The sequence below is a fragment of the Phlebotomus argentipes genome, unplaced genomic scaffold (assembly GCF_947086385.1).
Source record: "Phlebotomus argentipes unplaced genomic scaffold, Phlebotomus argentipes genome assembly contig_54, whole genome shotgun sequence".
Taxonomy (NCBI): domain Eukaryota; kingdom Metazoa; phylum Arthropoda; class Insecta; order Diptera; family Psychodidae; genus Phlebotomus; species Phlebotomus argentipes.
Genome location: NW_026776152.1, coordinates 43,751 through 71,262, shown reverse-complemented (window position 1 = coordinate 71,262; position 27,512 = coordinate 43,751). Strand labels below are relative to the sequence as shown.

General features: G+C 46.0%; 5 protein-coding genes and 1 long non-coding RNA gene across 6 annotated transcripts; 3 read left to right on the top strand and 3 right to left on the bottom strand.

The window, feature by feature from the left end:
- Positions 1-1,436: 1,436 nt before the first annotated feature.
- Positions 1,437-3,104, top strand: LOC132261658 (uncharacterized). Its single transcript, XM_059760560.1, has 2 exons — positions 1,437-1,950; positions 2,310-3,104. The coding sequence occupies exons 1-2, from the start codon at positions 1,437-1,439 to the stop codon at positions 2,894-2,896; spliced, it is 1,101 nt and encodes a 366-aa protein (XP_059616543.1). The 3' UTR covers positions 2,897-3,104.
- Positions 3,105-3,137: 33 nt separating this feature from the next.
- Positions 3,138-3,874, bottom strand: LOC132261640 (uncharacterized). Its single transcript, XR_009468431.1, has 2 exons — positions 3,369-3,874; positions 3,138-3,272 (listed from the first exon to the last, which is right to left on the bottom strand). It is a non-coding gene; the product is annotated as an uncharacterized LOC132261640 (long non-coding RNA).
- A 246-nt stretch (positions 3,875-4,120) lies between these two features.
- On the top strand, positions 4,121-12,170 carry LOC132261647 (uncharacterized). Its single transcript, XM_059760548.1, has 7 exons — positions 4,121-4,872; positions 4,938-5,346; positions 5,605-5,888; positions 6,487-7,003; positions 8,524-8,755; positions 10,296-11,130; positions 11,606-12,170. The coding sequence occupies exons 1-7, from the start codon at positions 4,491-4,493 to the stop codon at positions 12,145-12,147; spliced, it is 3,201 nt and encodes a 1,066-aa protein (XP_059616531.1). The 5' UTR covers positions 4,121-4,490; the 3' UTR covers positions 12,148-12,170.
- Positions 12,171-12,237: 67 nt separating this feature from the next.
- On the bottom strand, positions 12,238-13,118 carry LOC132261589 (actin-related protein 2/3 complex subunit 3-like). The gene is made up of 2 exons (XM_059760470.1): positions 12,985-13,118; positions 12,238-12,878 (listed from the first exon to the last, which is right to left on the bottom strand). The coding sequence occupies exons 1-2, from the start codon at positions 12,988-12,990 to the stop codon at positions 12,351-12,353; spliced, it is 534 nt and encodes a 177-aa protein (XP_059616453.1). The 5' UTR covers positions 12,991-13,118; the 3' UTR covers positions 12,238-12,350.
- Positions 13,119-13,183: 65 nt separating this feature from the next.
- Positions 13,184-14,318, top strand: LOC132261578 (charged multivesicular body protein 2b-like). Its single transcript, XM_059760458.1, has 3 exons — positions 13,184-13,340; positions 13,453-13,842; positions 13,904-14,318. The coding sequence occupies exons 1-3, from the start codon at positions 13,301-13,303 to the stop codon at positions 14,113-14,115; spliced, it is 642 nt and encodes a 213-aa protein (XP_059616441.1). The 5' UTR covers positions 13,184-13,300; the 3' UTR covers positions 14,116-14,318.
- Positions 14,319-14,564: 246 nt separating this feature from the next.
- Positions 14,565-27,369, bottom strand: LOC132261568 (guanine nucleotide exchange factor subunit Rich-like). The gene is made up of 17 exons (XM_059760446.1): positions 27,091-27,369; positions 26,923-27,030; positions 26,523-26,856; positions 26,176-26,309; positions 26,014-26,105; positions 25,168-25,951; positions 24,573-25,056; positions 23,307-23,398; positions 19,256-19,478; positions 18,163-18,272; positions 17,945-18,076; positions 17,766-17,861; positions 17,408-17,551; positions 16,719-16,833; positions 15,460-16,654; positions 15,226-15,400; positions 14,565-15,166 (listed from the first exon to the last, which is right to left on the bottom strand). Exons 1-17 carry the CDS (start codon positions 27,232-27,234, stop codon positions 14,963-14,965), a joined length of 4,566 nt encoding a protein of 1,521 aa, XP_059616429.1. The 5' UTR covers positions 27,235-27,369; the 3' UTR covers positions 14,565-14,962.
- Between the last annotated feature and the right edge of the window lie 143 nt (positions 27,370-27,512).

The window sequence follows — 27,512 nt, the reverse complement described above, 5'->3', positions numbered from 1 at the left end:
TGTTCAATGAATTTGTGAGCAAAGAGTCGAAAGTTGGAAAGTAAATGTTTTGTAATCGTTTTTAGGGGGAAATTTTGAAGGGTTTATTATATATATAGCGAAAATAGTTTCAATCTTTGAACCACATTTTTCTACCATTACGAATCTCATCAGTGATAATTTGCTGAAGGAAAAACAACTGTGACCTTAACGGTTTCATTAACTCGAAGGAAATCTCTACGATTTTCCACCATTTAAAGTGTCTGACTCATGCTTTTTTTGGTTTTGCGCGCGCGTGCAAGAAAAGCAACGCAGTGAGTCAGAGAATGGCGCGAAAAGTTCTCACAATTCATTTCCATCTCCCCCCAAGAAAAAAGATATGTTTCATTGCAATGGGTTGTTATTTTCTAAGCTGGAGAAAACTCTCTTTGTCTTCCACATTTAACCCTATTCCCATGCAAAGCGCCTCGCTGCTGCAGATAATGAGATTTTTATATAAAAAACACAATGATCCTAAACACCATCATCTTCAGGCGGTGGCGGCGGCGAGAGAAAAGACACGATGCTCAGTGGAGCCAATAAATGCAAATGAGCTCCGAAGCGATCACTCTTATTTTCATCTTCAATCCCAGAAGCATGAATAATTCACCCGCGAAACACGATTAAGAGACGCGCAATTTCTTCCAAATTTCCGTTCGTTCTGCCCAAAAATCATGTGACTTCTCTCGACATTCAATCCTCGAGCATAACATGTTTACACCAGGCGATTGTGCGGTTATACAAGACGCCAAAATTGATTCACTAGCCTAGAGAGGGAATTTATGATCGTGTGAAGTTGTTCATATGTGGAAAAAGGAACGCGCCATTAGTCAGCGGAAAAGCTTTTGCAAATCTCGAAAGAGATATTTCAGTGAATTATTTCACAAAACACCCCAAAATTTCCCATGAAAAGCACTCAAGGCCTCCCAGAGTCTGCAGAGAGCCGAGATCTCTCATTGTCTAGCCACGAAAAAGTGGCACCAAACAGTCCCAGATGGTCACGATCGTCGAGTCGTGCCTCTTGATTATAATTAAGCGATTGGCGCAATAGCACGCCAAATTGCTGTGCGCTCAGACGAATATTCTTGAGCCTTCCGCGAGTCAGAAGAGGGCAGAAAAGTGAATCTGATGGGAAGAAAATGAGAAAGTTACCCAGAGGAGTTTCACTTTGATGAATGGGAAGATTCACGCAATGCCATTCAATTGAATCCCACCAGAGCGATGCTGAGAAAGTCTTATGTTGGTCAGGCACCGAAGAAGAAGAAAAAGGAGGGAAAATTGGGAGCGTCTCAAGACGCGCAACTATAGAGAAAGAAATCCTCCAGGAAGTGCGGCGCAACGTGTGACGCAATTTCACTCTCCGCTTCACACAATGCAATTGACTAACACCCTTCCCTTCCTGGGCTGTCTTGCAGGCCATGCTCAGAGGCATCATCGCACTCAGCGTCCTCGCCGGCCTGGTGACGCTGGGCGCCGGACATGGGCGCATGATTGAGCCGCCGAGTCGAGCGTCCGCCTGGCGATACGGATTCAACACGCCGCCCAATTACAACGACCACGAACTCTTCTGCGGCGGCTTCTCGCGCCAGTGGCAGCGCAACGACGGCAAGTGCGGCGTCTGCGGCGATGCCTACGATCTGCCAGAGCCGCGCGACAACGAGCTGGGCGGAAAGTACGGCCAGGGCGTCATCGTGAGACGCTACAATCCCGGCTCGGATTTCCTCATTCGCATCGAACTCACCGCCAGTCACTGGGGCTTCTTCGAGTTCAGACTGTGTCCCGATGCGGCCGGCAAGCAAGACTGCCTGGACGAGAACGTCCTGGAGATTCTCAGCGGTTCGCCAGCTGTGCTGAACATCGACGATCCCGCCACGCGCTTCTATCCCAGGAATGGAAGCAGAGTCTATGAGATCCGCGCTAGACTGCCAGAAGGTGAATATATTTCAAATCCAATAATTGCCTATTATGTCGCGATGAATGGAAGACTTTGTCATTCCTCATGTTCCTCGCGAGCTGGACAAAGAGCCATTCTTTCTCAAATTCTTCCCAAGATTTTTGGCACCGTTATTTTAGTTTTGGTCATTTTGCTTTTCAAGCCTTGTCTCCTGAAATTTACGTTTCCTTCTTGTCAAGAATATCACTCAGATACACTCTGAACACTCTGAATTAGTCTTATGAATCCAAAGCTAAGTCAGAGCTTCTCGATAAATCTTAAGATTAAGAGCTTTGAGAGAGTTGAACGCCTGAGAGTATGCAGAACTAATTGCGCGGGCTTTTTTCCCTCTCGGCAGACTTGAAGTGCGAGAGCTGCCTTCTTCAGTGGATTTACGTGGCGGGAAACAACTGGGGCATGTGCGAGAACGGCACGGGCACCGTGGGCTGTGGCCCGCAGGAGCAGTTCCGGGCGTGCGCGGACATCAGCATCGGCTACGGAGCGCCGCCGCCGTCGCTGCGCCCCATCCGACCGGGCACGAAGACGACGCCCAAGACCAAGATCTCAGAGGCCACGCGCCTCCCGCCGTCAGGAGCTGCCGACGAGCCACTGCCCGAGGGCCCCAAGTACATTGGCGCCCTCATTGCCATCGTGTCGCTCCTGCTGGTGCTGTGCTGCCTGGCGGTGGTGTATCTGTACCACTATCACGGCCAGAGGATCAAGCACCTCATGCGGTGGCAGCGCACGAAGGCGCCTGCTGCACCGTCTCACCTCACCTCCGTGGAGTCCGTGCCAGTGCCGCCGCCCAGGACGAAGCGACAGAGCCAGAGCGGCGCCGAGATCGACGCGCGCGAATCGAGCATCCTCACGGGGAGCAACTCCCCGCCGCCGGGGCCGCGCAGCGGGGGCACGAGGCTGCTCAAAGTGTCCCCCGAGTGTGCCTAAGACATTCCAATTCCTCCCAGCAAGAAGACTCAACAGCCACTTGTCCAGCGAGTGCGCTTGTGTAATAACTAAGTGAACGACAAATATCATTTTAATTACTTCCACAAATATTAATTACAATGGAATTTGTAGGTGGCGAAACTTCCCTCCATTTCTCTTCCACGATAGAAAGAGAGAGAGAAAAATGAGATTTTCCCTTAACAAATTGGTCGAGTGTTGAGCAGAAATTGTCTAAAGAAAGTCATTTTGTGATTTTATTTATTTTATTTTCTGTATGAATAAACTATTTCTCAGAATAGCAAACGCTCTTATCTGTCTTGGGGGCCCTCTCTTCATCATCCTCAGCTGGCAAATGTCACATTTCGCACTTACGTAGCTGCCGAACAAGTATTCAAATGTGATCATCGTAACTCTTTTTGTCTAGTCTTTGGATGTTTTCAGTCAATATAATTTCAGCGCTTTGGAAACTCACGTTTTTTCCCCCCTTGAACGAAAGCATTTTCCCCACGTGAATTCATCAACAGCGAGAGCAGATTTTCCAATTGCATTTGTGGAAAATCCTGAAGAATGGATTTATGCTGGAATCTGTTTATGTTCCAGTATTGGAATCTCTGGTAAGTATTTGTGCACGACATTTATTAATTATAGTTTGCTAGCGTTGCTTTACGGAAGGCGGGGCAAAACAATCATTTTACGCCGCATTCATAGCAAATTAGCCATAGGGGAAGGCCAGGCGGTTTGAGAGTAATGTGAAACACAGAAGGAATATTATCTTATGTAAAGATTACAAAGATGATGTCAAAGGAAGTCCAGGAAGTTCCTTGAAAGCAGCGGAACAAAGAGAAATCCACTTCAATATTTGTCTATGCAAATGTACTCTTCGGAGTACACTCACTGTCCCCTAAATCGATCACACCTGATCATTTGATCACTATGAACTTTGATAACTTCATGCACAATCGCCATCCACTCTGTCACTGGGAGAGAATCCGTTGGCCGAAGAGCGCGATGATGATTGAGTGCAAATGGCGCGAAATACCAGATCGCCGCTTGGAGTGCAGCCCAATCCATCTCTGGTCACTGCTGCTCCCACCACATCGCGAAGATGCTTCTTTTGCATTCCGGAAAGTTGTCCTACCTGGCCAGCGCGATCACCACGACTGCGTCACAGCGCGAGTGTGTTCAGTCGTCGTGGTGATCGCGTCGCACGCTCGTGTTGGTCTCTCGCCTTGGCTTTCGGAACTGTGGTCTTCCCCGTGCGCGTGTCGGTCCGAATCAGGAGGTGTGGAGAGGTGGTGGACACCAGAAGCATGACCCAAGAGATTTCGCTTCCTCCCAAAATACCCAATTAGTCTGCTCCAGTCGCTCCGGCCGTGAGCATGCTTTTCTGAGTGCCCCTCCGCAGTGCCGAGCTGCGTCGCAAGTCTCAAGTGGATAACAGGTTTTTCCTCTTCTCAAGTGCTTCTGTGCTCCCCACAAAGAAGTGTGGAAGAATAGCTCGTTGTACATTTTGGATAGAGAGACAAATATTCCGCATTTCAACCACAAGCACAGCCATTTAGAGACACTCGTGAAATTCGCACTGGAGATCGCTATGAACTCACTGTGGTGCTTTGCTATCTTCCTCACTGCCGCCACATCAAGTTCATCTGGCCAGGAAGTGCCCAGCACGCCGTGTCCCTCCACATTTCGCTACCAGTTCGATGGCGGCTCCGGCGAGTGGATCGGCATCGGCAGAATCGCCAACCCGCCCGTCGGCGAGGACATCATGCTGTTCGTCACGCTGTCCGTGGGCACGCAGCTCACGTCCTCCTACGTGGGCGAGGTGAAGATCCTGGGCCAGCCCAGCGAGATCGCCAATCGGATATACAGCAACCAGCCGCTGAACTTCGAGGTGCGCTTCCCCATCCAGAATCCCTTGCCCGAGGTGTCCTCGATCACGGTGAACGAGAATGTGATCTGCCGAGCGGAATACAGTGAGAAATCCCCTGTCCAGCCTCCCCGTTCCCCTCTCAACCGACTGCCTTCTCTCCCCCCGCAGCCACACAGTACGAGTTCACGACGAAGATCCGACTGCAGTACACCTTCAAGCCACAAGGAGGACCGGTGCACCTGAGCCAGACTCGTCCCAGCTACAGCCAAAACCAACAGCCCAACTACAACCAAAACCAGGCGGGCATCAATGCGGGCCTAGATCTCGGCGGTCTAGACTTCGGATTGGGCAGTCAGCTGCCCTTCTCAGACGTCTCGCTGGGTCCTTTCCAGCTTGGCGGAGACAATTCCCAATTCTCCTCACCGGAAGTGCAGCAGCCGCCGCAGCAGCAACACCATCACCATCAACAGGCGCCGCAGCCGATTCCTCAGCCACAGCCAAGACCCACACGACCGACACAGCCTCCACAGAGGCCACGACCTCAAAACACACCGTCGTCCATTGATAACAAAGACAGGTGAGTGCCACGCCCACTCGAAAGGCCCGCCCAGAGCGCGAAAAGATGAATGAACTGAAGTGGCACGCGACTGGGAAATGCCCAAATGCTAATGTCTGCACTTCAACTTCACTTTGCAAATGGGTTTTCTAGTGTTTCGGGTTTAAAGGTGGGAAATTAGAGCAACTTTCGCTAATTTCGGCTCACAGTTTATTCTATCCTTTTCTAAGCGCTTTCCTGAGTTGAAACCTATTTAAACTGTATGAAATTCTTTCGCAGTGGCAGTTCTTCGGTCGTGTGCGGGAAACCAGATCCTCTGGCCACGTTCACGCCGCTCATTGTGGGCGGAACGGCGCTCCAGCGAGGAACCTGGCCCTGGCTCGTGGCTGTGCACGTGTACAAGGAGCACACGCTGGCCTTCCAGTGCGGTGCCACGCTGATTTCCCAAAAAGTGGTCATTGGAGCGGCGCACTGCTTCGCCGACCGCAATGGCCAGAAGCTGAAGACGGAGAACGTCGTCCTCATCCTCGGGCAGTACAATCTCAAGAGGCCCCAGGAAGAAGGTGAGAGAATTACCACACAAACGCACACACTCTCTCAAGTTGCGTGATTCACTGTTTTGTTGACCGATATCGCGGGGAATTCCAAAGGCACTTAAGTATCGGAGCAGTAGAGAATTGTCGCTTGTCAATTTTACCATTGAAGTTGAAGCTGAAGGGTTTTGCTTGCAAAAACAAAACGGTTCGGCATGTGAACTTTCCACAACAGTCGAGAGGGCCAACAAAGTTATTTTTGGGGAAATTCGCCAGCACTTCATTAAAGTTGTAATCATCATGTTGATGTATTCATACAAAACGAGTCTCTTTGGATCAATCTCTGTATAGATAGAGAGACTTAATATTCAACACCAGGTGAACTAGAAAAAAAAAGAATCTATCGCAAAAATTTCCTGGGGTTTCCAACTATGGCTTATAATGAGAATCAATTTAATGTGACATTTTTCCGGTATAATATTGATTACATTCTCATGGGGTGATCTTATAAATAGGCCCAAGAAGAGGGCAATTTTTGTGTGTGAGCGAAAGAGAATAGCAGTAAATTCTGTGTGTAAACATGGCACAGATGGCAAATTTCACCTGAAGAATTTCTCTCTCTCGGCAGGCTCGCAAATCGTCTATCCGGAGAGCATCAACAACCATCCGCAGTACATGAGCGCCCACAAGATCGACTCGGACATCTCGGTGGTGGTGATCGCGCGCCAGGTGGAGTTCACGCAGTTCATCCGGCCCGTGTGCCTGTGGAGCGGGCCACAGACGCAGGACGCGATCGTGGGGCGCGTGGGCGTGGTGGTGGGCTGGGGCCGCGACGAGCACGGCAACGTGAACACGCCGGAGCCCAAGAAGGCCGAGGTGCCCGTGGTGTCGGACGCCACGTGCCTGCGCAGCAACGAGGCCTTCTCCAAGATCACCACGGACCGCACCTTCTGCGGCGGCTGGCGGAACGGCTCCGAGGGCCCGTGCAACGGCGACTCCGGCGGAGGGCTGATCTTCGATGTGAACGGGCGCTGGACGCTGCGCGGCATCGTGTCGGCCTCCCTCTCGGACATGCTCACCAGCTCGTGCAATCTCAAGGAATACGTGGTGTTCACGGATGTGGCCAAATACTCAGATTGGATCAGGTCGTTCTTATAGCGGCCGCGGCCATCCTCAAGTCACGTCGATACAAAGACAATCTCTTAGAAGGAATAAATTTTTTTTTGATTAAGTATTAAACTCTCTGCGAGTGTTTTGGGATCATCTCTCTTGACACGATTGACGCGCGCTGTTTGCAAAAACCTCAATTGATGTCCCGGAGTGTGAAGTGGAATTTCGGAGAGAAAGACTTCAACGCGCGCTTAGGTGACGAACCCCATCATTTTCTGCCAAATTTAGCAATTCCGTTTTGGGACAAAAAGCAATGTTGGAAATTTGATTTGAGAAATATTGCGATGATCGCAAAAAGAAGTGCTACAAGTTTTCATAGAAAATCCGCGCTATCCAAGCAAAAACACACGAGTGGAAGCAATGCAGATCAGCTTGTGAGCTTCAATGATTTCTGCACGCATTCGGGAATATGACAAAGTCGGTGAGATGAACTGAAGTTGTAAGAAACATTGAAGAATTTCACTAACCAAAACACAGTGAACAATTGTAATTGGATTTTTAGGAATTTGCAATACTTCTTTACTGCATTATCATACTTAAAGTTGAAGTGATTAAAGTTATCGACACTTACCGAGTCTTATCGATAATAATTGCGTGCAATTAACTTGTTTTTAATACATTTTCAGGGGAAAAATAAGACTAACATGGATTAGTATTACTTAATTAGTCTTCAGACTGTCGAATTTAACTATTTTTCCCTTAAAATTATGCTACAATTTAGTGAAAATTCACTGTCGATAACTTGAATCCAGAAAGAAGCAAATGTGAAACTCCTTTACATTCATTTCCTGGTAAATTTTCTTATTTAGAAATGATTTTAAATTTTCCCTCAAAGATTTAAGACTCCTAGAAGAAATTTATTCATTCAGTTTTACGATTTTTATGATTTACACTTCCTCTCAACCTATTTTCACAGCGATGCTTTTCTTTCCGATCACAAAAGTTGAGGCCAATACGAGAATCAGTCAGGAAACTTCTCAGCTCAGGAAATACACTCAAATACTATCGATTGGCTTTGTGTTAATATTTTTTCAAAGACTTTATCAGACAATGTCGAAATGTGCCGCATATTAGCAAAGCAATATCGCTTCCACAGGCACAGAAGTATATAAAGCCCGAGGTGTGATCGTGGTTGTGGCATGCGACCAGGCGATGTTTGAGTGTCTCTTGGAAGAAGAGGAGATTGTCATTAGTATTTCCCCCACTGTCACCTTCTCCACTTCCAGACACTCGTCACGCACCAACTGGACAAGTTCTCATCAGTGATTTCTGCACCTCCGGCGGCTGCGCATGGACTTCTGCCCGCTCGAGACACCATTTTCCGGCTGTGCGACGCATCGCGGATCAGTCCGTGGCAAAATATATTCCCCGTGTTTCGTTATTAATCATCAATTCAGTGCCGTGACAGAAACTATGAATAGAAAGAGAAGACACTTTGTGGCTGAAGCGAAAAATTCCCTGTGATTCAAAAGCACAATCAATTAAATTCCATTAGAGACAAGATGATCACATCACTCAAACGCCTTCGCGTGCAAGTGGACATTTTCCTTGTGGTGATTTGTGCGCTTCCCGTGGTCAGGACTCAAGGCAGCTCACCCTGTCCGAATCTCTTCCAGTATCAGCACAACGGATACGAGGCTGAGGGCGCCCTGGAGGTGCCCGCGCCGCCCATCGGCACCAAACTCGAGCTCCACGTCTTCCTCACCGTTCCTGTGCAGTTGCCATCGGTAGCTTTTCGATTCTGTCGCACTCTGGCATTCCTCATTTTCCCCAGAACCAGTTTCCCATCTTTCCATCTTCTCTCTTTTCCCCACTTTGTGAACGCGATTCCTAGGCATAGGGGAGCGCGGGGGCCACTGAGCCCCGAAATTTAACACCACACTTTGGCGGGGTTTTCCCAGAACTCCAGTGGAAGGAATTTCAATTGCCCCAATCAAAGAGAAAACAGTGAAAATTTATTGTGCTTCAAAGCACATTGTGTTACCGAGTTATTCCAATAAGATTTCTAGCGATGATCTGAGCAAATTAATCTGAGCACAGATTTTTTAAGTCATTTTTCTACTTAATTGTGGGGTTAAAAGAGTTCCAAACGAAAAGTCATGAATTAAGACATAATGACCAGCTTTTATGCCCTAAAAGAGCATTAAAATTTCCTTGAGTTGCTCAAAAATTGGCGGTTTTTCTTGCTCAGTTGCTATTAAATCAACATTTTTAGCTTCCTTGAGAGAAGGATCGCTCTTTTCTCACTTGAGCCACTCTAGATCCAGCAGTGTGATCAACTGAGCAAATTAACACATATATTGAATGTCTTCGCGCCTTTTATAGCTTGTAATACACATCTGCCCCACGCTTCTCTATGACAAAATATGTTCATAAAGAAGCGCAGAGAGACGCATTTATTGCCAAAATACCATCAGCGCCGACCAGTTGGCGCGAAAACGATACCGGAATGATTGGTGTCCCTCCCAGAGATCGTCAGAAGCGTGCCAAAAGCGTCACCAAACGCTTTTTTCCCCCGCCGTCACAGTCTCAATACAGTGACGCACTCGAGAGAAGCCGCGAAGAATCAACAGCGGCGTCTGTGGCATTCACACGCCGTCTTTGAAAGTGCTAATAAAGCTCATGTTTTCTCTTGGGGATTCCCGCAATTGGTGTTTGAAGACAGTTCTTCATCGCTGCGTTTTCTCGTGCAAAATTGCACTTTGCTTTTCGATTAAGTGATCTTATCTGACCGACGATGGCAGCTTCGCGATCATTGGCGAAAAAATAAGCAAAACTTTTCACATCGTGTTGTGTTTATGGGTGGAAGAAAAAATCACCGCGAAGGCTTGGCACGTTTTTTCTGCTTGTATTTTGCGCGACGGTTGAACATGAAAATGATGCCACAATTCATATCCTGAAGATGGGCTAATTTTAGAACAGTTCGCAGAAAATTCAAGTATCAAGATGATCAAGACATGATCATTCAAGAATTAACACTGTATTTACCAAGAAGCTTTCATTCATCAGCTTCTTCAGCTGTTGGAACTTCCCTTCAGCTCTTTCTTCTGACGTGAATCACTGCACGCGTAGAATTTCCGCGATTGTCACCAATTCAAGAGTGCATTCGTCAGTGTAAAAGAATCACGGACGAGTGACGTATTTTCCCATTCATGCTTAAAGTTCATCTCAAAGAAATAAATATAATAAATTGTGAATTTAGTGCGCATTTTCGACAGCGCTGATGTCACTTATTATTGGCTAAATTGTGTCTTTTCTTCTCTCTAGAGTTATGTGGGTGCTTTGGAGCTGCGTGACGCGCAAGAAGTGGCTTTGGATCGCCTGAAGAAGAGCCTCCCGGTGCGATATCGCGTCAAGTTTCCAATCTCAAATCCCGTTCCGCGCCTCGTGTCGATCACATACAATGGCAACGTGATCTGCCAAGGAGATCGCTCAAGATTCCCCAACAGAGGCTCTTACGTTACCAACATTCGCCTGGATCACACGCTCACGACGAGGCTCACGAACGAGCCTTACGATGACTATCCAGCCCGACCCGGCGGCGGTGGCTCTTATCCTCAGCAGGACAACTACTACAATGACTACCAGAACTACTCGAATCCGTTCTTCGGCCAGAACGACGCCTACAATCCCTACGGCGGCAACAATTTCATCCCTCAGCAGAGTCAGACTTCCACACAAGCGCCCTACTATCCGCCCTACCAGGAGCCCCACACGCAGGCTCCACCGCCGCCGCCGCCGACGCAGCGACCATCGAGGCCGTCAAATCCATTCCTGCCCGCCGCGAATCCCGCCCACACGCCCGTCAACCGCTATGGAGACGACGGCGTCGGCGTATGCGGCAAGATTGAGAGCCGCTTCACCATCACGCCCCTGATATTCGGCGGCGAGGAGTTCCCCAAAGGCTCCTGGCCGTGGCTCGTGGCCATTCACGTGTACAAAGGCGCCCAATTCTCCTTCGTCTGCGGCGGCACTCTCGTGTCGCACAACGTGATCGTGAGCGCGGCTCATTGCTTCATGGATGGCCGCGGCACAAACTACGAGGCGGCCGATGTGATTGTCTTCGTGGGGAAGCACGATCTGAGGAGACTCAAAGAAGACGGTGAGTTGGGAATGTTTGCACTAAATCAAGTGATTCAGATTGCAATGCGCGATGACGATTGGGTTTATCTTTCATCTCTCTGTGCAACTTTGACGAGTGATTGATTGATTGGACTGCTAATGATTTAGTAGCCAATTCAGATGAGAAGTAAATGTCGTCGAATGTTTCCACAACATTCTGATTATTCTAAATTTAGCACAATTAGCACGCAGAACTGGAATACCAGCGATGCTTCTTCGCTTCTTGAAATTAGTTGGGGAAAAACAGAAATGGACTTTTTTCTGTGCCTCGATAACATCTTTCACTATTTTCTTGCTCCAATCCTCGACGAAATAATCAATTTAGCGATCGCAGCGAGTCAAGTGTTAAAACACTTCGTGAAGGTGTTGTTATGAAGACAAGCGTTATGAGATGAAGATTAAACAAGCATTTGAATAAATTTTAGCCTCTCTGACATTGATTTTCTCCTCTGCAGGAGCCACAATTTCCGAGGTGCAGGACCTGAATATCCACCCGGAGTTCCTGAGCGATCCGCGAGGCTCCTTCGACGCCGACATCGCCGTGCTGGTGCTGAAGGAGAGCGTGGAGTACAGCGCCTACATCCGGCCCGTGTGCCTCTGGAGTCTGCCCACGGGCGAGGAGCACTTCGTGGGGAAGACGGGCGTGGTGGTGGGCTGGGGACGCGACGAGAAGGGCAACCTCGTGACGTACCTGCCCAAGAGGACGCAAATCCCGCTTGTGTCCACGCAGGAGTGCATCAACTCACGCGACGATTTCGCCACACTCACGTCGGCGCGCACCATTTGCGGCGGCTGGCGGGACGGTGTGAATGGGCCGTGCACGGGAGACTCGGGCGGCGGCCTGATCATGTACGAGAACGGCCGATGGCAGTTGCGCGGCGTGATCTCGATTGCCATCAAGCATCCCGTGACGGGCGTGTGTGATCTGCGCGAGTACGTGGTGTTCACGGACGCGGCCAAGTTCACGAGCTGGATCCGCTCCTTCATGACGCGGTAGCCAAAGCTGGGAGTAACTCTCGAGGCGGACAGAGTGACTGTCTTTCTGTCGATACTCAGGTGTAAATTCAAGGGAAAAAAGCCTTGCGACTTTGTTACTTTACATTTATATTCACTGTATATTGCAAAACTCTTATAGGACAATAAAATCATATATATCATACTGAAATGCTCTTTGCAACTCATCCTCGGCCGTGGTGGTGTCTACTGGCCAGGACCAGACAGGGATTTGTCCATGAATTTCTTCTTGGCGAAGCACAACCACCACTTACTTGGCTTTCCGTCGTCCCCGCAGAACACCTTCTCGCACACGCGATGCCCAGTCTCTTGGCGGATTTGGAGGAAGTACTGGCGCATCAGATCCGCCTCCTGGCTCGTCGCCGGACGCGCGTACACGGAATTCAGCGGGAAGCCCGCCTCACCCGGAATGTCAAACTTCGAAATGGCCAGCGAGTACATCTCCTGGTGGCCCTGGTTCTTGTTCGAGCACCTCTGCAGCTTCTTCAGGCACTCCGTGATGTAGAGAGTCACGTAGATCAACACCCGGTCCACCTCTGACTTGATCTCGAACGTCCGGAAGAAGATGTTGGCTTTGAAGTAGTACAGCGCCTCATCAATGATGTCCTGCTCACTGTTGGTGCCCGGCGCGGGGCCCCTGTGTTGCGTCCTCAGTGGCAACAGGGCCATGTTGCCCAGGGACTGGGAGTAGTCGCGCAATTGTGAGTGGTAAGCCTGAGAGAGAGATAAGAGAGCCTCCATTGACACACCCTCGCAAACAAGGTGAAATTCACCGGGAAATTTTCAGTTTATCCAGCCAAATTCACTGTGTTTCACTCACCGGCATCTTGACTGTGCGTTCTGTGATAGAAAAAGCGTGCTAATTACTGTATCTTAAGTAGATTTCAGTGATTTTCTGGAGCGCAGAATGAATGAATCAACTGCGGGGGGTCAACAACTCTATTGTGGGACAATTTGGGTGGATTTGGGACACTCCAAAGTGAGGTTATGAGAAATTGTCATTTTTCCGTCAAAATTGCTGAAGCGAATGGGAGTTTGTTGAAGTTTGTTTACTAAAGATTAGAAGGAATCTTCCTGAGAAATCCTTCATTTTACACTTTTGTACGACAAAATAGTGCCTTGTCTGTTCATTCACAATGTTCAACAATTTATTTGGCAAGAAACCAACGGTAAAAGGTGAGTTTTTCACGTTTTTCATGGTGGTAATAAATCTCTTTCCTGAAGATGAGTCATGTTTTGAGTCATTGGTTGATCTTGAATCTCTGCGTGTGAAAAATCTGTCTTGCAGAGCAACAGCGCGAGAATGACAGGGCGCTGAGGAAGGCCGGGAGAGACATTGAGCGGGAGAGAAAGAAGCTGGAAATGGAGGAGAAGAAGCTGGAGATGGAGATCAAGAAGAATGCTCAGGCGGGGAATAAGGAAGCCTGCACTCTGCTGGCCAAGCAACTCATCCAGCTGCGGAAGCAGAAGAATCGCACGTACGCTGCCAACAGCAAGATCACCAGCGTCGGCTTCCAGAACAAGACAATCGGCGCGAATATCGCTCTGTCCGGCGCCATGGCGACCACGGCCAAGACGATGGGCGACATGAACAAGGTGATGCGTCCGGAGAAGCTGGCCGGCGACATGAGGGCCTTCCAGCAGGCGAACATGAAGATGGAGATGACGGACGAGATGAGTGAGTTGATGGCGCAGAGATTGTCCGGATTCTTTGGTGCTGAAAGTCTTCTTTTTTGCAGTTAACGACACGATGGACGATATTTTGGCGGAATCTGGAGACGAAGAGGAATCCGATCAGATTGTCAACAAGGTTCTGGATGAGATTGGCATCGAAATGTCCGGCAAGATGTCAGAGGCTCCATCGGCAATCTCAGGCACCATTGGCGAATCCTCCAGAGCAACGACTGAGCGCGATATTGAAGCCCAACTGGCGAAATTGCGATCCGCTTAACTTCAAGCATTCCGCGTCCTGCTTCTGTACATAAAATCCTCGTCCAGCAAATGCACAAATTCACACCGCGAGTCAAAGAAAAAGAAAAGATCATGTCTGTGAGTCAAATTTGTATTGTTATTTAAGAGAAGGGATAGAATTTTACCTTGAGATTTTGATATTTACAATGTAGACAACAAAGAATGTTAGTCAATATGAAATTACCAATGTTTTTTCTCTATAGAAATCTCCTATAAATTATGCAATTATCCAAATTTCTCTCTTCTCATTCTGCAAATATTATATTTAAATAAGAGTTCTACTCTACAAAACTTTGTTAAATCTTATTATTCACTTCGCTATCGCTTCTACAAAGTCAACACTAACCAATTAATTGTAGATAACAAATTCATTTCCATCTAAAACGCAACTCTCTCTCTGCCAACCTATCAAAGAATGTCTTCTGTAAGTTCTCTCACAAAATTGCTACATTATTGAATCTCAACGTATTTCTGCCACAGTCAGGACAACATTTAAACAAGGGAATCAATCATCATTTGGCTACTTTGCTCTCTCTCTTCGTTCTCTTTCTCTTCTGCAAAAGGACGGAAACTGTTTCACTGAAAATCGCTCGAAAAAAGTCTTCCGCACATTATTTAAAAATCTTTCGCAAAAATATTTTCGATTGATCAGGAAAACAGACACAATTTTCCATTAATTTTTTTTTTCTCTTCAACACAATTTCCTGAGAAGCTTAAACATAGAAACGGATTCAATTGAATGACATATTGCTCAAAATTGCACACAGAAAGGATATAAATGAGAACTTTTTGCTAAACATTATGCACAATTTCCTGCATTTTTGTATTTACATTAGGACACAACCAGTACTCTCAGGCTTTGGCAAATCGTTGAAAGATAACACAGAAGAATTGGCTGGATTGGATTGAGTGGATTCCTCACGATCGCTGCTAATTGACTCAGTCTGCGCCGCTGTGCTTCTGTCCACGCTGTTGCTCTTCACCAGCATGTGATCGAACGTCTGGTGATCCACTTTAATTGACGATTGAGTCTGCAAAAACACCGAAAGTCAGACTGAAATCCTCACAAAATCACCCTTCAAATGCTCACATTCTTTGTTGCCGGATCGACTTTGTCAGAACTGGGAATTTGAGTCATTGGGAAGCTCTGTGTTGGACTGTAGGAGACGAACTGCAGTGGCGGAATGGATTCCTTCTGCAGCACAAACTTGTCCAGTTGATAGATTTGCGGCTGAAGCGTGATGGCGAAAGATCTGTAGCCCAGACTGAAAGAGGAAGCAAAGTCAGCTTAGGAAATCACTGGAAGAAGCAAATGATCTCTCACCACTCTTGGAAGCTCCATCGCATGATGTCCTTCAGGCCGTTGCGCAGCTGTCGACAGAGCTGCAGAGATCCCGTCCGGACGGCGGCATTTGTGATGCGACAAATCGATGCTGCGTCCAGCAACAGAATCGACAGCAGGAGAGAAAACTCCAGACATCCCGCCTCAGTGAAGATCTGCAGCAAATACCGCATCTTCACCTCCAGCTTGTGTGACACAGTCTTGAGCTTTGGCTCCTCCTCAACACTGGGCAGCTGTGGATTCGCAAAGGCCTGATGCTCGATGTCCGGCGTGAAGGCATTGGAGTTCTCGTCGCCCCAGAACGACACCTGCTCCGACGTGACGCTCATATTCTCCATCATTGGCACTAATTTCGCCTCAGCCTCGGAAATGCTGGGCAATTTGGGCTTCCGCCCTTCGACGTTATTGTTGCTGGCGCTCGGCTTCGCCTCCACACTCACAGTGGCGGTCTTCAGGAGCAACTTCGAGCCACTGTCGCGACGATGCACCTTCAGATGTCCCTCATCGCACGACATGGGCATCTCCAGAGACGTCTGCTGGCCAGGAAGACTTGTGTATCCCGAATCGCTAGCACCCAAATTCGTCTCAATCTTGAGCGATTGCAGCGAGTAACTCGGACTCTCTTGCGTCTGATTGGACTTGTCAGCATCGGGATTGAGTTTCAACTCCAGACTCGGCTTTGGCCACTCCAGATCCTCGTGTAGTTGCTTCAGCGCCGCCACGAAGTCCTCAATGCGCGCCGCTCTGTCCTTCTCACGCGACAACCAGCCCACCAAGTGGAAGTCCAGCGCAGCACTCATGTAGCCCAACTCCTCCAGCTTCCGCTCCTGCAGCAATCGCCTGGCGTGCCGCTGCAGGATCACGTCGATGAAGAAGTCCTCCGCCGTGGACGAGTCCTTCTCCTTCTGCGTGTGCGGCATGCTTTTCTTCCTCTTCTGCACCGTCACCGAAGACGGCGGCGTCTTCTCCTTTGTACTGTTCGGCGATGTGTTCAGATTCGGCTCTCCGGGCTGCTGTTTGGGATTCATCGTGGTGGAGAAGCTTCGACCGCGCGCCATTGAGCCCATAATCAGGCTCAAATCCTCCGCATTGGGACTCACGGGAGTCGTCGGTGAGCTGAGGCCCAACTTCTGGCCCATCACGAATGACGTTCGCGGCGATTCCACATCATTTGGATCTGCAGAGATGAAGAAAACACATCAAAGACTGTGTTTTTCGCATTCTTTGGGCTGCAAACTCACCAATTGCTCGCAGGAAGCGCACCAGATCTCGCGCCAACTCCCACTTACTCTGCTCCAAGGCCGTGTCCAGCAGCAAAGTCGCGTATTGCCGACTAATTGATGACGGCTCTAAATTCTGCAACAAACAGTTTTACTACTTTCAACCAAGCGAAATATTTATGACCATCTTATGAAATAATCATTCACAAAACTGCAAATGCTGCAAAACAAGCATCGAAAATTTTGAGAGGATTTTTTGCAATCACTTTTAAAAAACAAATAAATTACGCACTTATTGAGATTATGCGAGAGTTTTAACATTTTTACGAAATTAATAGCCACACAAGAGCCAAAAAAACAACCACATTTCCTGACGCATAACTCAAAAATTATAACTCATAAAATTTCACATTAAATAATTGGCAATGAAGGTTACATAAAAAAAAATATCTTCTCTTCTTGAAGGTCATGCGCACGATGCATTAACAAGAAAAGTAGATCTCCACGATTTACACACAAACACACACAATAATTTGAAGATCATTAAATTCATTGCAACCATTTCGTTATGGTTTTACGTAAAGAAAGAAAAAAAATGTGAATTCAATGAACAAGAGTGGTAATTTTGTTGAAATATATCGCAAATAATAGCAAAACGGCCATGAAATGGGTCAATTTGGCAGTCAGTGAAGCGCCAAAAAGGGACTCACTTGCAGGATGATGAGATAACTGGCCGCCGTCTCGAGTTGCTTCGATGCCAGACACTGTTGAAAGAGATCTTTTGGCTTTCCAGCAGTGGCAAAGAGATACGGCCAGAGGGCAATTTCCGTCTTGCGAGCACACTGAACAACAGTCTGGAAACAGAGAAGTGCAATTTGTGGTTGAGAAAATCACACCAATTTGCGCCCATTTTTGGGACAATCCATCAAAATATAGCCTCGAATTATTCGTGTGAAAATTACAACTTTTGGCAATCCTTCAAGCGTCATTAAAAATGTATGAAGGCCTATAATTTACCAAAATCGTAATGCATCTCATATTTATGAGCCCCCGCCAAATTTTCTTTACCTGCAAATAGACGGGAAACTCTTGTATGAACTCCAACACACTGGGCAGCAGGGCGTCAGGAATGGGCTCCTTGCTCGTGGCCTCCTCCTCGAGAACCTGCAATTAAGGCATGATAAATGCACACTCAATTCCCCAGTCAATTTTCCATCCATTTGCACAATAGATAATCATCAACTCACTTCGTGCAAGAGTAGTTCCAGAGAATGCGGAAAATATGGCAAATTTGTACAACTGCGGGCAATCTCCCAGGCATTGTAGCCGAGATTGCGTCGAATCAATTGGCGGAGTATCTGATGCAAATATACTTGACTCTGGAGAAAAAAGGAAAGTCAAGAAGCACAAGACACATTTGTGAATACAAATCAGATTAAAACAGTGCTCAGCTATGGATCATTACCGTTCTCTCAAGTACGCAAAATGGGAGGGAAAAGTGAAGACTAGAGTCGCTCGTGTACAGAACTGTGTCATTCTCCACGCCCAGAATTATTGCATCTTCGAAGAGGATCACTGGAAATTAGGGGTTGAAAACATAAAAATTTACAAAATTCTAAGATCTCAAAATTGAGATTAAAACTGCTAAGGTTTTAGCGTTGTTCTGCTTAATTCTGAGCAAATTTAGTAAGAAAACTAGCGATATTAGCGGTGACCAGTCAAAGTTCTGATGCGTACTTAAATACATAGATGTCGCATCATGCAAAACCTTGCCAGAAAATTGCAAGAAGCCATTTTTGTATGAGAACCGATACAATTAAATCAATACAATTTGCGCTGAGAAATTAATGGTGAAAACGTAGCTTTTGTCATTGGACAATTGTTTTAGTTCATCTCTTTCTTCCCCACACGAATCGTGTATTTTCCTTCCTGCTCACAACATTTTTATATCAAGTGTGTGCCTGCAGATTTTACGTTGGGCAACCCGCGCTGAATTTGAGTTTGACGTGTCTGACAATGCGCTTGCTGTCAAAATGGTCAAAATAGACAAATTTCATACGGAAAATCGAGGAAATCGTCAATGAAATGAATTTAAGTGTGGAAAAAACTCAAAAATTAATTGATTTCGTCCATAATGAGCCATCATTGTGGAGAAAATCGGATTGTGTGAAGGCGCCAAAAGTTGATCTGCAGACCAAAATTCTGAAGGGAATCTGACGGGACCGAACCGAGATGGTATGAGCAAAATGCTGTGTTTTCACCATAAAGATTCTTGTGTTTAAAAGCATTTAGAGGAAATAAATAAATATTTTCAGGTGTTTATTGTTCTTTATAAGACTGAGACCCATAAAAAACTGGGAAAAATATCGAGGAATCGTGTTTTGATCAATTAATTCGAACGTCTTGCAAGTCCCTGGGTCCAGAAAACAGCAGGAAATTGGATATCCTTATCGATTCCGTTTTCATACTTCGTCTTAGCACTTTTTGCTCAAGGTTTGCTAAAATCTCAGCACTTTTAAGCTAAAATATCAGCTTAATAAGGGATTTTTGCCACTCACCCAGTGGATAAACACGCAGCGTGAAGGAGAGCATGATCCTTCTGGACATGAATGTGTGCCTGTGACTCCGATGGCCAGAGTCGCCTTCGCGCCGCGGGAAGACAGGCAGCCACACTCGCATGCCGTGTCCGCCGCAGAAGAGCCACAGAGACTCCTTGAGGTGCGTCTTGTGTGAGTCCGACAGCCAAATGCACTCAACACACGATGCCAGGCAAGTTGATGTCTGGCAGAAGACAATCAATTAATGATATATTATGAATTTACAGCAATTATTCCATTATAAATATATTACACAGATGAAAATGTACACAAGCGGTGTGGAATTCACTCAATTAACATTCCACAGCGAAAGTGTTATGTTACCCATTAGGGCCTCTTTTGAGTCTATACAGCATAATGCAATTTGGTCAGCAGTACCACAAAGTGAACCATAAACCTCTAAAATACAATAACCACAATATCTTGCACCTCCACTTATCCGGCATTATGCAATCTCCCGCGCACATGCGGCGCTCTTGCAAGAAGAAAGGTTCCGTTGGAGGCCATAAAATCAGGCATTTGGCGTCTCTCTCTCGGCCAGGAGGAATTTCATAATTTCAAATTACATATTCTCTTGTACTTTATCTTTATGTATCATTATCTCACTTTGTGTCTACAAGAGATCATTTTTTTCTCTCTCTCTCTCTGTGCACATAATTTTCGTTGTAATCCAGCAGAAAATACTACAAGCTCATGCCCACACTTCGAAATGACTTTACAGATTCTTGGGAGTCTGTAAAATCCCCCAATAAACATTCCATATATAGGGTAATAAGTGTGTTAAATTTTTTTTTCCTTCACAACAACACTTGAGCCATGGCTGTGAGCTTTTTTACCCTCACTTTTCCTATGTTAATCTTTCTCAATTCTCCTTCGGACTCATTAAAATTGACTCACTTTCTCAAGAATATATAAACACAAGTCTCTCAATGAAACAAGCTTTTAATCCCCCATAAAATGCATTCCAATGCCCAGAGTGTGAATGATTAATCTCTTCATTTGCCCACAAGAATTGACCATTCTGCAGCATTGCCGCCACTTTTGCTGCTGCATCATGATTTGATTCACTTCCACAGCATGCAATATATGCATAAAATAGCAAACTCTGCCATGTAAAATTGCAATTGTGCCTCGGCATTAATAATATATCGACAAATTGCCAATTTGTCGATCAAGTATCTCGATATATATGTACATAAAATCACGTGCTTCAATTCATCCAAACGAAAAAATATGGTTCACTAGTCTTTTATCATTATTATAACACACTGACTTACATATTACATATTATGCTAATAATATCCACTGGATTGCATAATGCCTTGACATAGGATGTTTGCGCGCAACCCTTAGAAAATGTGGGACAATTCCCATAAACTTCACCAAATAATCTGCCAAAGTGTGTTGCTTTCACATGGAAATTATGTCACAAAGTATGCTTCTTCTCCCAAGTACGACCATCGTTAATCATTATTTCTGCCAGTGACATAATTTTTGGGAACTCTAAAATTTTCACTCACAACATTATTCAACATGATAATCATAATATTCTCACGCAGTTTCTCTGTCCATGTTTTGAGCTTTACTTTTATTTCGGTGCATTGCACTGATAAAACACCTCTCAAGATCATGTAAAAGTGCCACAGAAAGTCTTTTTGCCTCTCAAAACACTTCTTTTTGCATGTCACATTGTTTGGTATTTTTAGCCATTTTTCCACTCATAAGATATTATTAAGAAATCAACGAAAATAACTAATTCGACACAGAATAGAGAGAAGAAAAAATTAATTAGGTGACCACACACTGAGCATAATTAAGGTACCCACTAAAATACAGCCCATGGAACTTATGCAAGTCAAATGATACATGCAATGCCATGAAGAGGCAAACGAAAAAATAAAGAAGGAAAGAAGCCAGAAAAACAATTAAATGTAATAGAGATTTTTGTAACTTTGTGTGTCTCTCTTTCTCCATTGCCATGTAACGATTGAAGGAGGAAAGCGATTAATTACATATCGAGTGTCATGTTATGAAGTGGAGAAGATGAAGTACACACAATATCTGTGGTGCCCAAATCCGTAGATCAGTGCACACTTTACGCCTCACTGAAGCATAATCGCGCTATGATCATATTCCGTGGTGTCATATATGTTGAGGGGCGACTTTCTTCGATGTCAATGCGATAATACACTTTGTACAATTGCATGCGCCACTGTTTGTCCGCATATTACGTGAGCAAACACTGCATTAACTCATGATTGTCAAAGCTTAGGAAGTTTATGGTGTTGTTACCCTTTGAAAAGTACAAATTTTCCAAGACAGTCAAGGATTCTTGTTATCTTGAAATCTTGATTTCTGGTTGATGTCTCGGATAAAAGCCTCACAAGAATCTTTTTTAGGCACTCAAGGATATCCCAAAAGCGTTCCAAGCTTTCAAAGTGGAATTACAATTGTATAAGAAACGTGAGGATTGATTTTGGCAATAGAACAATAAGCAAACTTAAGCATGACATCAAATGTATTGAATTTGGCAAATGAAGGACTAATTTTCTGACACTGTCAATCTGGAATGGGTTAACTTATTGTTAATATAGTTCAAGAATTGTGTCTCCGCAGCCGATCTGGATGAACTGACGAAGAAAAACCATTGGCCACAAGTCGCGTTGTGTTACATTTATCGGATGTGTCTCCTTGGGAATCGATCGATATTGTGTGGCTTTGGATTCTGTGTTAAGGCAAAAAGCCAAACAAACAGAGACCAAAACACACACAAGAAGTCTTATGCAACTTTTTTGAACTCAATTAAAATCATTTAATAAGAAAGAGAGCAGCATGAGACAGAGAATACAGTGTCTGTGCGCAATGTGTGTGCCAAAACACACCAGCAATTCTCTCTCCCAATCGAATGTATTTGTACAACTTCCGATAAGTCCACGGACGGCTGGACTATTGTCTGAGAGTGCGCGCGCGCTCGCAATATATTATTTTATTGCCAAGTGTATTTCAAAACTTTCTATGCTGCTGCACAACGGACATAATCTATGTGGTGTATGTTAAAATTCACTCTCCTCCGTTTGGGAACCAAACGTTGAAAAACACCGACTTTACAGGTATAAAAGCACTTGTACGTGTTTCCATCAAAACAGTCAAGTGTCCGCATCGGAATAGTTCACAACTAAATCACACCAGCGTGCGCAAAGTCTTGTGTTAAAATAATCTTGCCAAAATGCAATCCTATCAGGTGAAGAGAACTCTTCTAGTGGATAATAGAATCTGGATTTACATTGAGAGAAGAGGAAGTCGAAGGAACGCTCAAACAATTCTCTTGCAGGTCATCTGCTGCTTAGTCCTCCTCGCCGTGGCTGTGAGCGCCTTCCCAGGACACGCCGAGAGCTACGCACACTTCAACCAGCACGTGGATCATCACCACGGCGGCTACGGTGGATACGATCATCACTACGATCACCATGAGGACCATCACGTAAGATCACAGAGTGTGGTGAATTTGCAGGATAACAATCACGGTTGTTTGCTCGTTCGCAGGCTCCTGCCCAGTACAAATTCGGCTACGCCGTGAAGGATCCCCACACCGGTGACCACAAGGAGGCCTGGGAGCACAGCGACGGACACCACGTCACCGGCTCCTACTCCCTGTACGAGCCCGATGGCACCAAGCGCGTCGTCGACTACACGGCGGATCCTCACACCGGATTCCACGCCACGGTGAAGAAGGTCGGACACGCCGTGCACCACTACGTTCCCCACCACCACGACTACCACGGACACCACTACTAGGCGCGCCATCCCTGCAGATGTGATCACTAGCTTGTGTTCTACTTGTGATAAATCACTCTCATTACCCACTCTTCAGGCCTATCGACAAATCCTTCGAGCATTCTACCATCTATTCTTCTTCTGTATCCCAATACAATACTCTCTTTTTTATACTTGATGATAAAAAAAAAATACGAATGAGAAAAGCGTAAATAAAAAAAGGACATATCAATCTCACCAGATGTTCACATGTATTCCCATTATTCTCCTTCTGCACCATCAACAGCCGCCCCGAAACGTTCAAGATCAGGGTCTCAGATTGTTGACTCGCTGAAAGACACAAACAGACACAAAATGCATAAGATAAGCATCTGCGAGGTTTAGCTTATGAGGAGCTGAGATTTTAAAGTGTCTCAACTTGAAATGGAATATCAAGATTGGCATTTTGCAAGAGTTTTTCTCAATGTGACTAAAGATCAAAATTTAGCGTTATTAAAGCTGCGAAATTTGCCAAATTTACTTCAAAACGCCTTCAAATCGTCCGATAAAGTGCAAATATTGCTCTGTATTTATTATTTTGTGAATATTTCAGTTGATTTTATTTGTATTTATTAGAATTTTTGACTAAAATATGGCAAAATTAATGGAAAATCTGAAAATATTACTTTCCAAAGTCAATTTTTAATAGTTTTCGAGTTGATTTTATCCAAACAAGTTCTAAAAAATCAACTTTTCATGCTTTACAAGTGAAAAGAATTTAAAAGATATGAGAAATAATCATTCAAAGTGTAAAAAACACTTAAGGATAATTCAGAAAATCAAAAATTATTTCCTGAAAAGGCGTTTTCTGCGTTTGACTGCAATTTTTGAGACATTTCAAAGAATAAATAAAAAGCTTTTCAAAAATTCATAAGACGAAATCTATAATAAATTGACTTTTAGGTACTTTAATTGAAAAAAAAACACCCAAATTAGTTCAATAACATGCTTAACTCCATATAATTGCTCATTTTCCACACTCAGTTTCATGATTTCGCGACATTGCTTCGCGTTGAAGACAAGAGTGAAGCTGCGAAGTAACATTCCAACAACTCAAAAACACTCTCTCGCTAATGCAGTGTGTCTCACCTCAAGCGCAATGCTCGCGCTTAACGAAAGGAAAAGTGTAATTATGGCAAAGGTATTCACGGAATTGGGTCAGTTGTAGGGCTTCATATTGTGCTGCACGACTTTATCCGTTCGGAAATCTTGTTTGTAAATGATTTGTATCAGCGTTTCTCTGATTGCTTCTTGCCCAATTTCACGAGCCAATTTGTCATGTGGTAAATCATACAAGATATAGGCGTGTAATTGAAATTTTTGTGGCAATCATTTCCTTGAGATCACGCAGAGAATGTTCAAACACAGTCTCTCTGCCTCTCTTAACCTTTAGACAGAGGCAAGAGTTGACATTCTAGAGTTGATAGAGTTGATATTCTAACAAGCATTTTAAGGGATTTCTCACCTTGATTGACTCGCGGAATGCTTTCATTTTTCAAATTGGTCATCGTCACTGACACAATGCACGCCGGATGGACGCAAAGTCCTCTGATATCGTACAGACGGAATGTTGTGAGATCCACAGTTTGGGCATCGTGGCGTGTTATTGCGAAGCTCGTGACGAAGCCGTCATTGGTGAAGACAATCAGTTGATCCTTGTAGAGATTGATCAGCACCACCGGTGCACTGGAGGGAATGATCTTCGCGAAGCGATTGTCCAGCTTCGCGTCCTTCGGATACAGTCGCAACTCGTCACTGTGGCCCACCATGCTGTAGCATCCCATGATGATGAACTCATTCCACCACAGCAGTCCCCCGGTGACGACAAAGTCCTTCTCCTGCGTCTCATTGCCGAACAGCTTCCACTTGCGCGTGCCGAGGGAGTAGAGCGCGAAGCCCAGTCGACCGGCCACAGCCAAATTCACTCCGCTCTTGTCGATTGCACTGTACTGTATTTTCGGGGCGGGAGAGAAACAGAGAGAGATGAATTAAATCGTCAAATTATATGTTGTCGGCATGCAATGTATTATATTCCCTATCTTAATCATGGCGAAACTCACTCGAATTGGCCAATTGCTGGCCATATAAGCTGTGGGAAGTTGCACAACGATCCAGTGTTTGCTCTCCGACAATATGCTGGTGACTTGCAGTGATTTTCCCAGCTCATAGTCATCCGAATGATACATGGCATCATCATTGGCCACACGCTTGATCTCACCATCGTTTATGTAACTCGTCGTGCAGATGCTGTAGGATGTGGCGAAGAAGTTGGTCTGCTTGCAGCCCGTGTAGAACGGCGAGTCGAATGTGCGCAGATCTGTGCCGTAGCTGCGTGAGTTGTAGTGAATATTGCGGAGACTCTCGCCCTGATTCATGTACAGCTTGTCGTCGCCCTGCAGCAACAGGTGCGAGTGGAAGCTCATGCACGGATTCACGGACATTGAGCTCTTGACAAAGTCCAGCACGAGCAGCGATCGCGAAGGCTCCGCCGTCGATGCGTTGTCTCCGTCCACTTCCTGGGCATTCGTGTGTCGCACCATGAACAACTGATAGCCCTCCGTTGACCAGTCCATCGACTGGATGTCCAGGGGATTGTGCTTGGCCAGATCCACATTCAGTCCATAATCCCAACCCAAGGAGCACATGAGCGTCGACCCAAAAGTGCTCCACAGCGAAATCCCGCCTTTGCACCACGAAAGCACCACTGCACATCCATCCGGAGTCCATTTCATCTCCCGCACGGCGCCAGGCGAGCCCGGAAAGTCTTTGGCACTCAGAATTAGAGCATGCGACAATTCTAGGCCACCAGTTAAGTCATCTATCGTGTACACAACAGCCTGCGAACTGCAAGAAACAAATTAATTAGAGACAAACTGACGAGCAACTAGTTGACATGGACAAATTACTTCTTGCGCCCGAACGCTATCAAGCGGTATTTGTGATTTATCGTAGCGCAACTCGCATCGTCGATGTTTTGAGCCCATATTCCTTGAACTTGCTGCAAGAGAAAACAATGAGCTTCATGAAGGCATTTTCATGTACATCGAACAATAGATTATTTCACGTACGTTTGGGTCAAACTTGAGGTTGTTCGCCGTGAGAAAAGCCGCTCGACCATCGTTGAGTGTGATGGCAAAACCGCCCACGAGTGGCGAATAGTCCATCGAAGTTATGTGAACTTTATCCTCTAAAATTGGCACAGCTGCAAAGGATAAATACACTAAATTAGCCATGAAACTCTCTGAATTACTCTGCAGCACCAGGAAAACTTCCTATTAGGAACGGATAATGTTCCAATTGGAGTAGATTTTGCAAAATTCATGCATTTCTCCTGCCAAGAATCACTGCTCTCATCGATTTTCGGCCTGGATCTGAGCGAAAGTTGATTCTCTTCTTCTCCTGGCCTTTAACTCACCGTAGCTAACTTGCTGGTTCACACTGAAGGGGATGCGCTTGAGGTCAAGCGAGAAGTCGCGCTCCTCCACGCCATCCCAGCGGATGCGCAGCACCTTTCCGGACTCCGTGGCGACCATCATCTGGGAGATGCTGACGCAGGACACGCAGGTGACCGGTACGAAGAGTGCCACTTCGTGGGACAGCGTGAGCGTGAGCGAGGGAATTGTCTCCTTCACGAACAGCTCGGCGCTGTCGCGGCGCAAGTTCTGGAACGGCGAGTCGATCTGGTTGTAGATTCCCTTGGGCGTGTCGACGACTCCCAGGCTGAAGAGCAGCAGCGTGCCGTCCTCTGTCTGCAAGCAGGGGAAAAGAGGGTCACTCTGGGGCCGTGGCCAGGCGGAATGCACTTCCGGACTCACCACAATCACGAGCATGCTGGAATCGGGCTTCCACTCCACCAGCATATTCCGGCCATGTTTCTCTATCGATTTTGCATCCCGACGATGGCAGACAATTGGGACGCACGGCTGAAATGGGGCGCAATTACTCATCATCTCTACGTGGCATGGGAATCTCGCGGACATTACCTTTGTGTACCATATTCTCAGGCTGTCTTCCGTGAGAATGGCAAAGAGAATCTTAACTCGGTCACAACAAATCTTCAGCAATTGACAACCATTCGCCGTTTCCGCGATATCGAGTATTTTAGGCCAGCCAACCGGGAAATACATTGTCGCGATTGTTTATACAACACTTTCCACACTCCTATTGCAGGGAAATCACATCTTTCGTTACAATATCACTTGCACACACGAGAAAACCTCTTTATTTATTATTGACACCACTTTTCTTGCGAAACCCCGCAAACAACTATTGCCACGTTCCTCGACGGTGTGCGAATGTTCCGCTCCAGTCAGCGGAAGTGTCTAATGTCTTTGTCAACACGAAGATGTGGGAAGAAAGTTTTCTAATATAATATCATGATGTTTTAACTTTAAGAAAATGAATT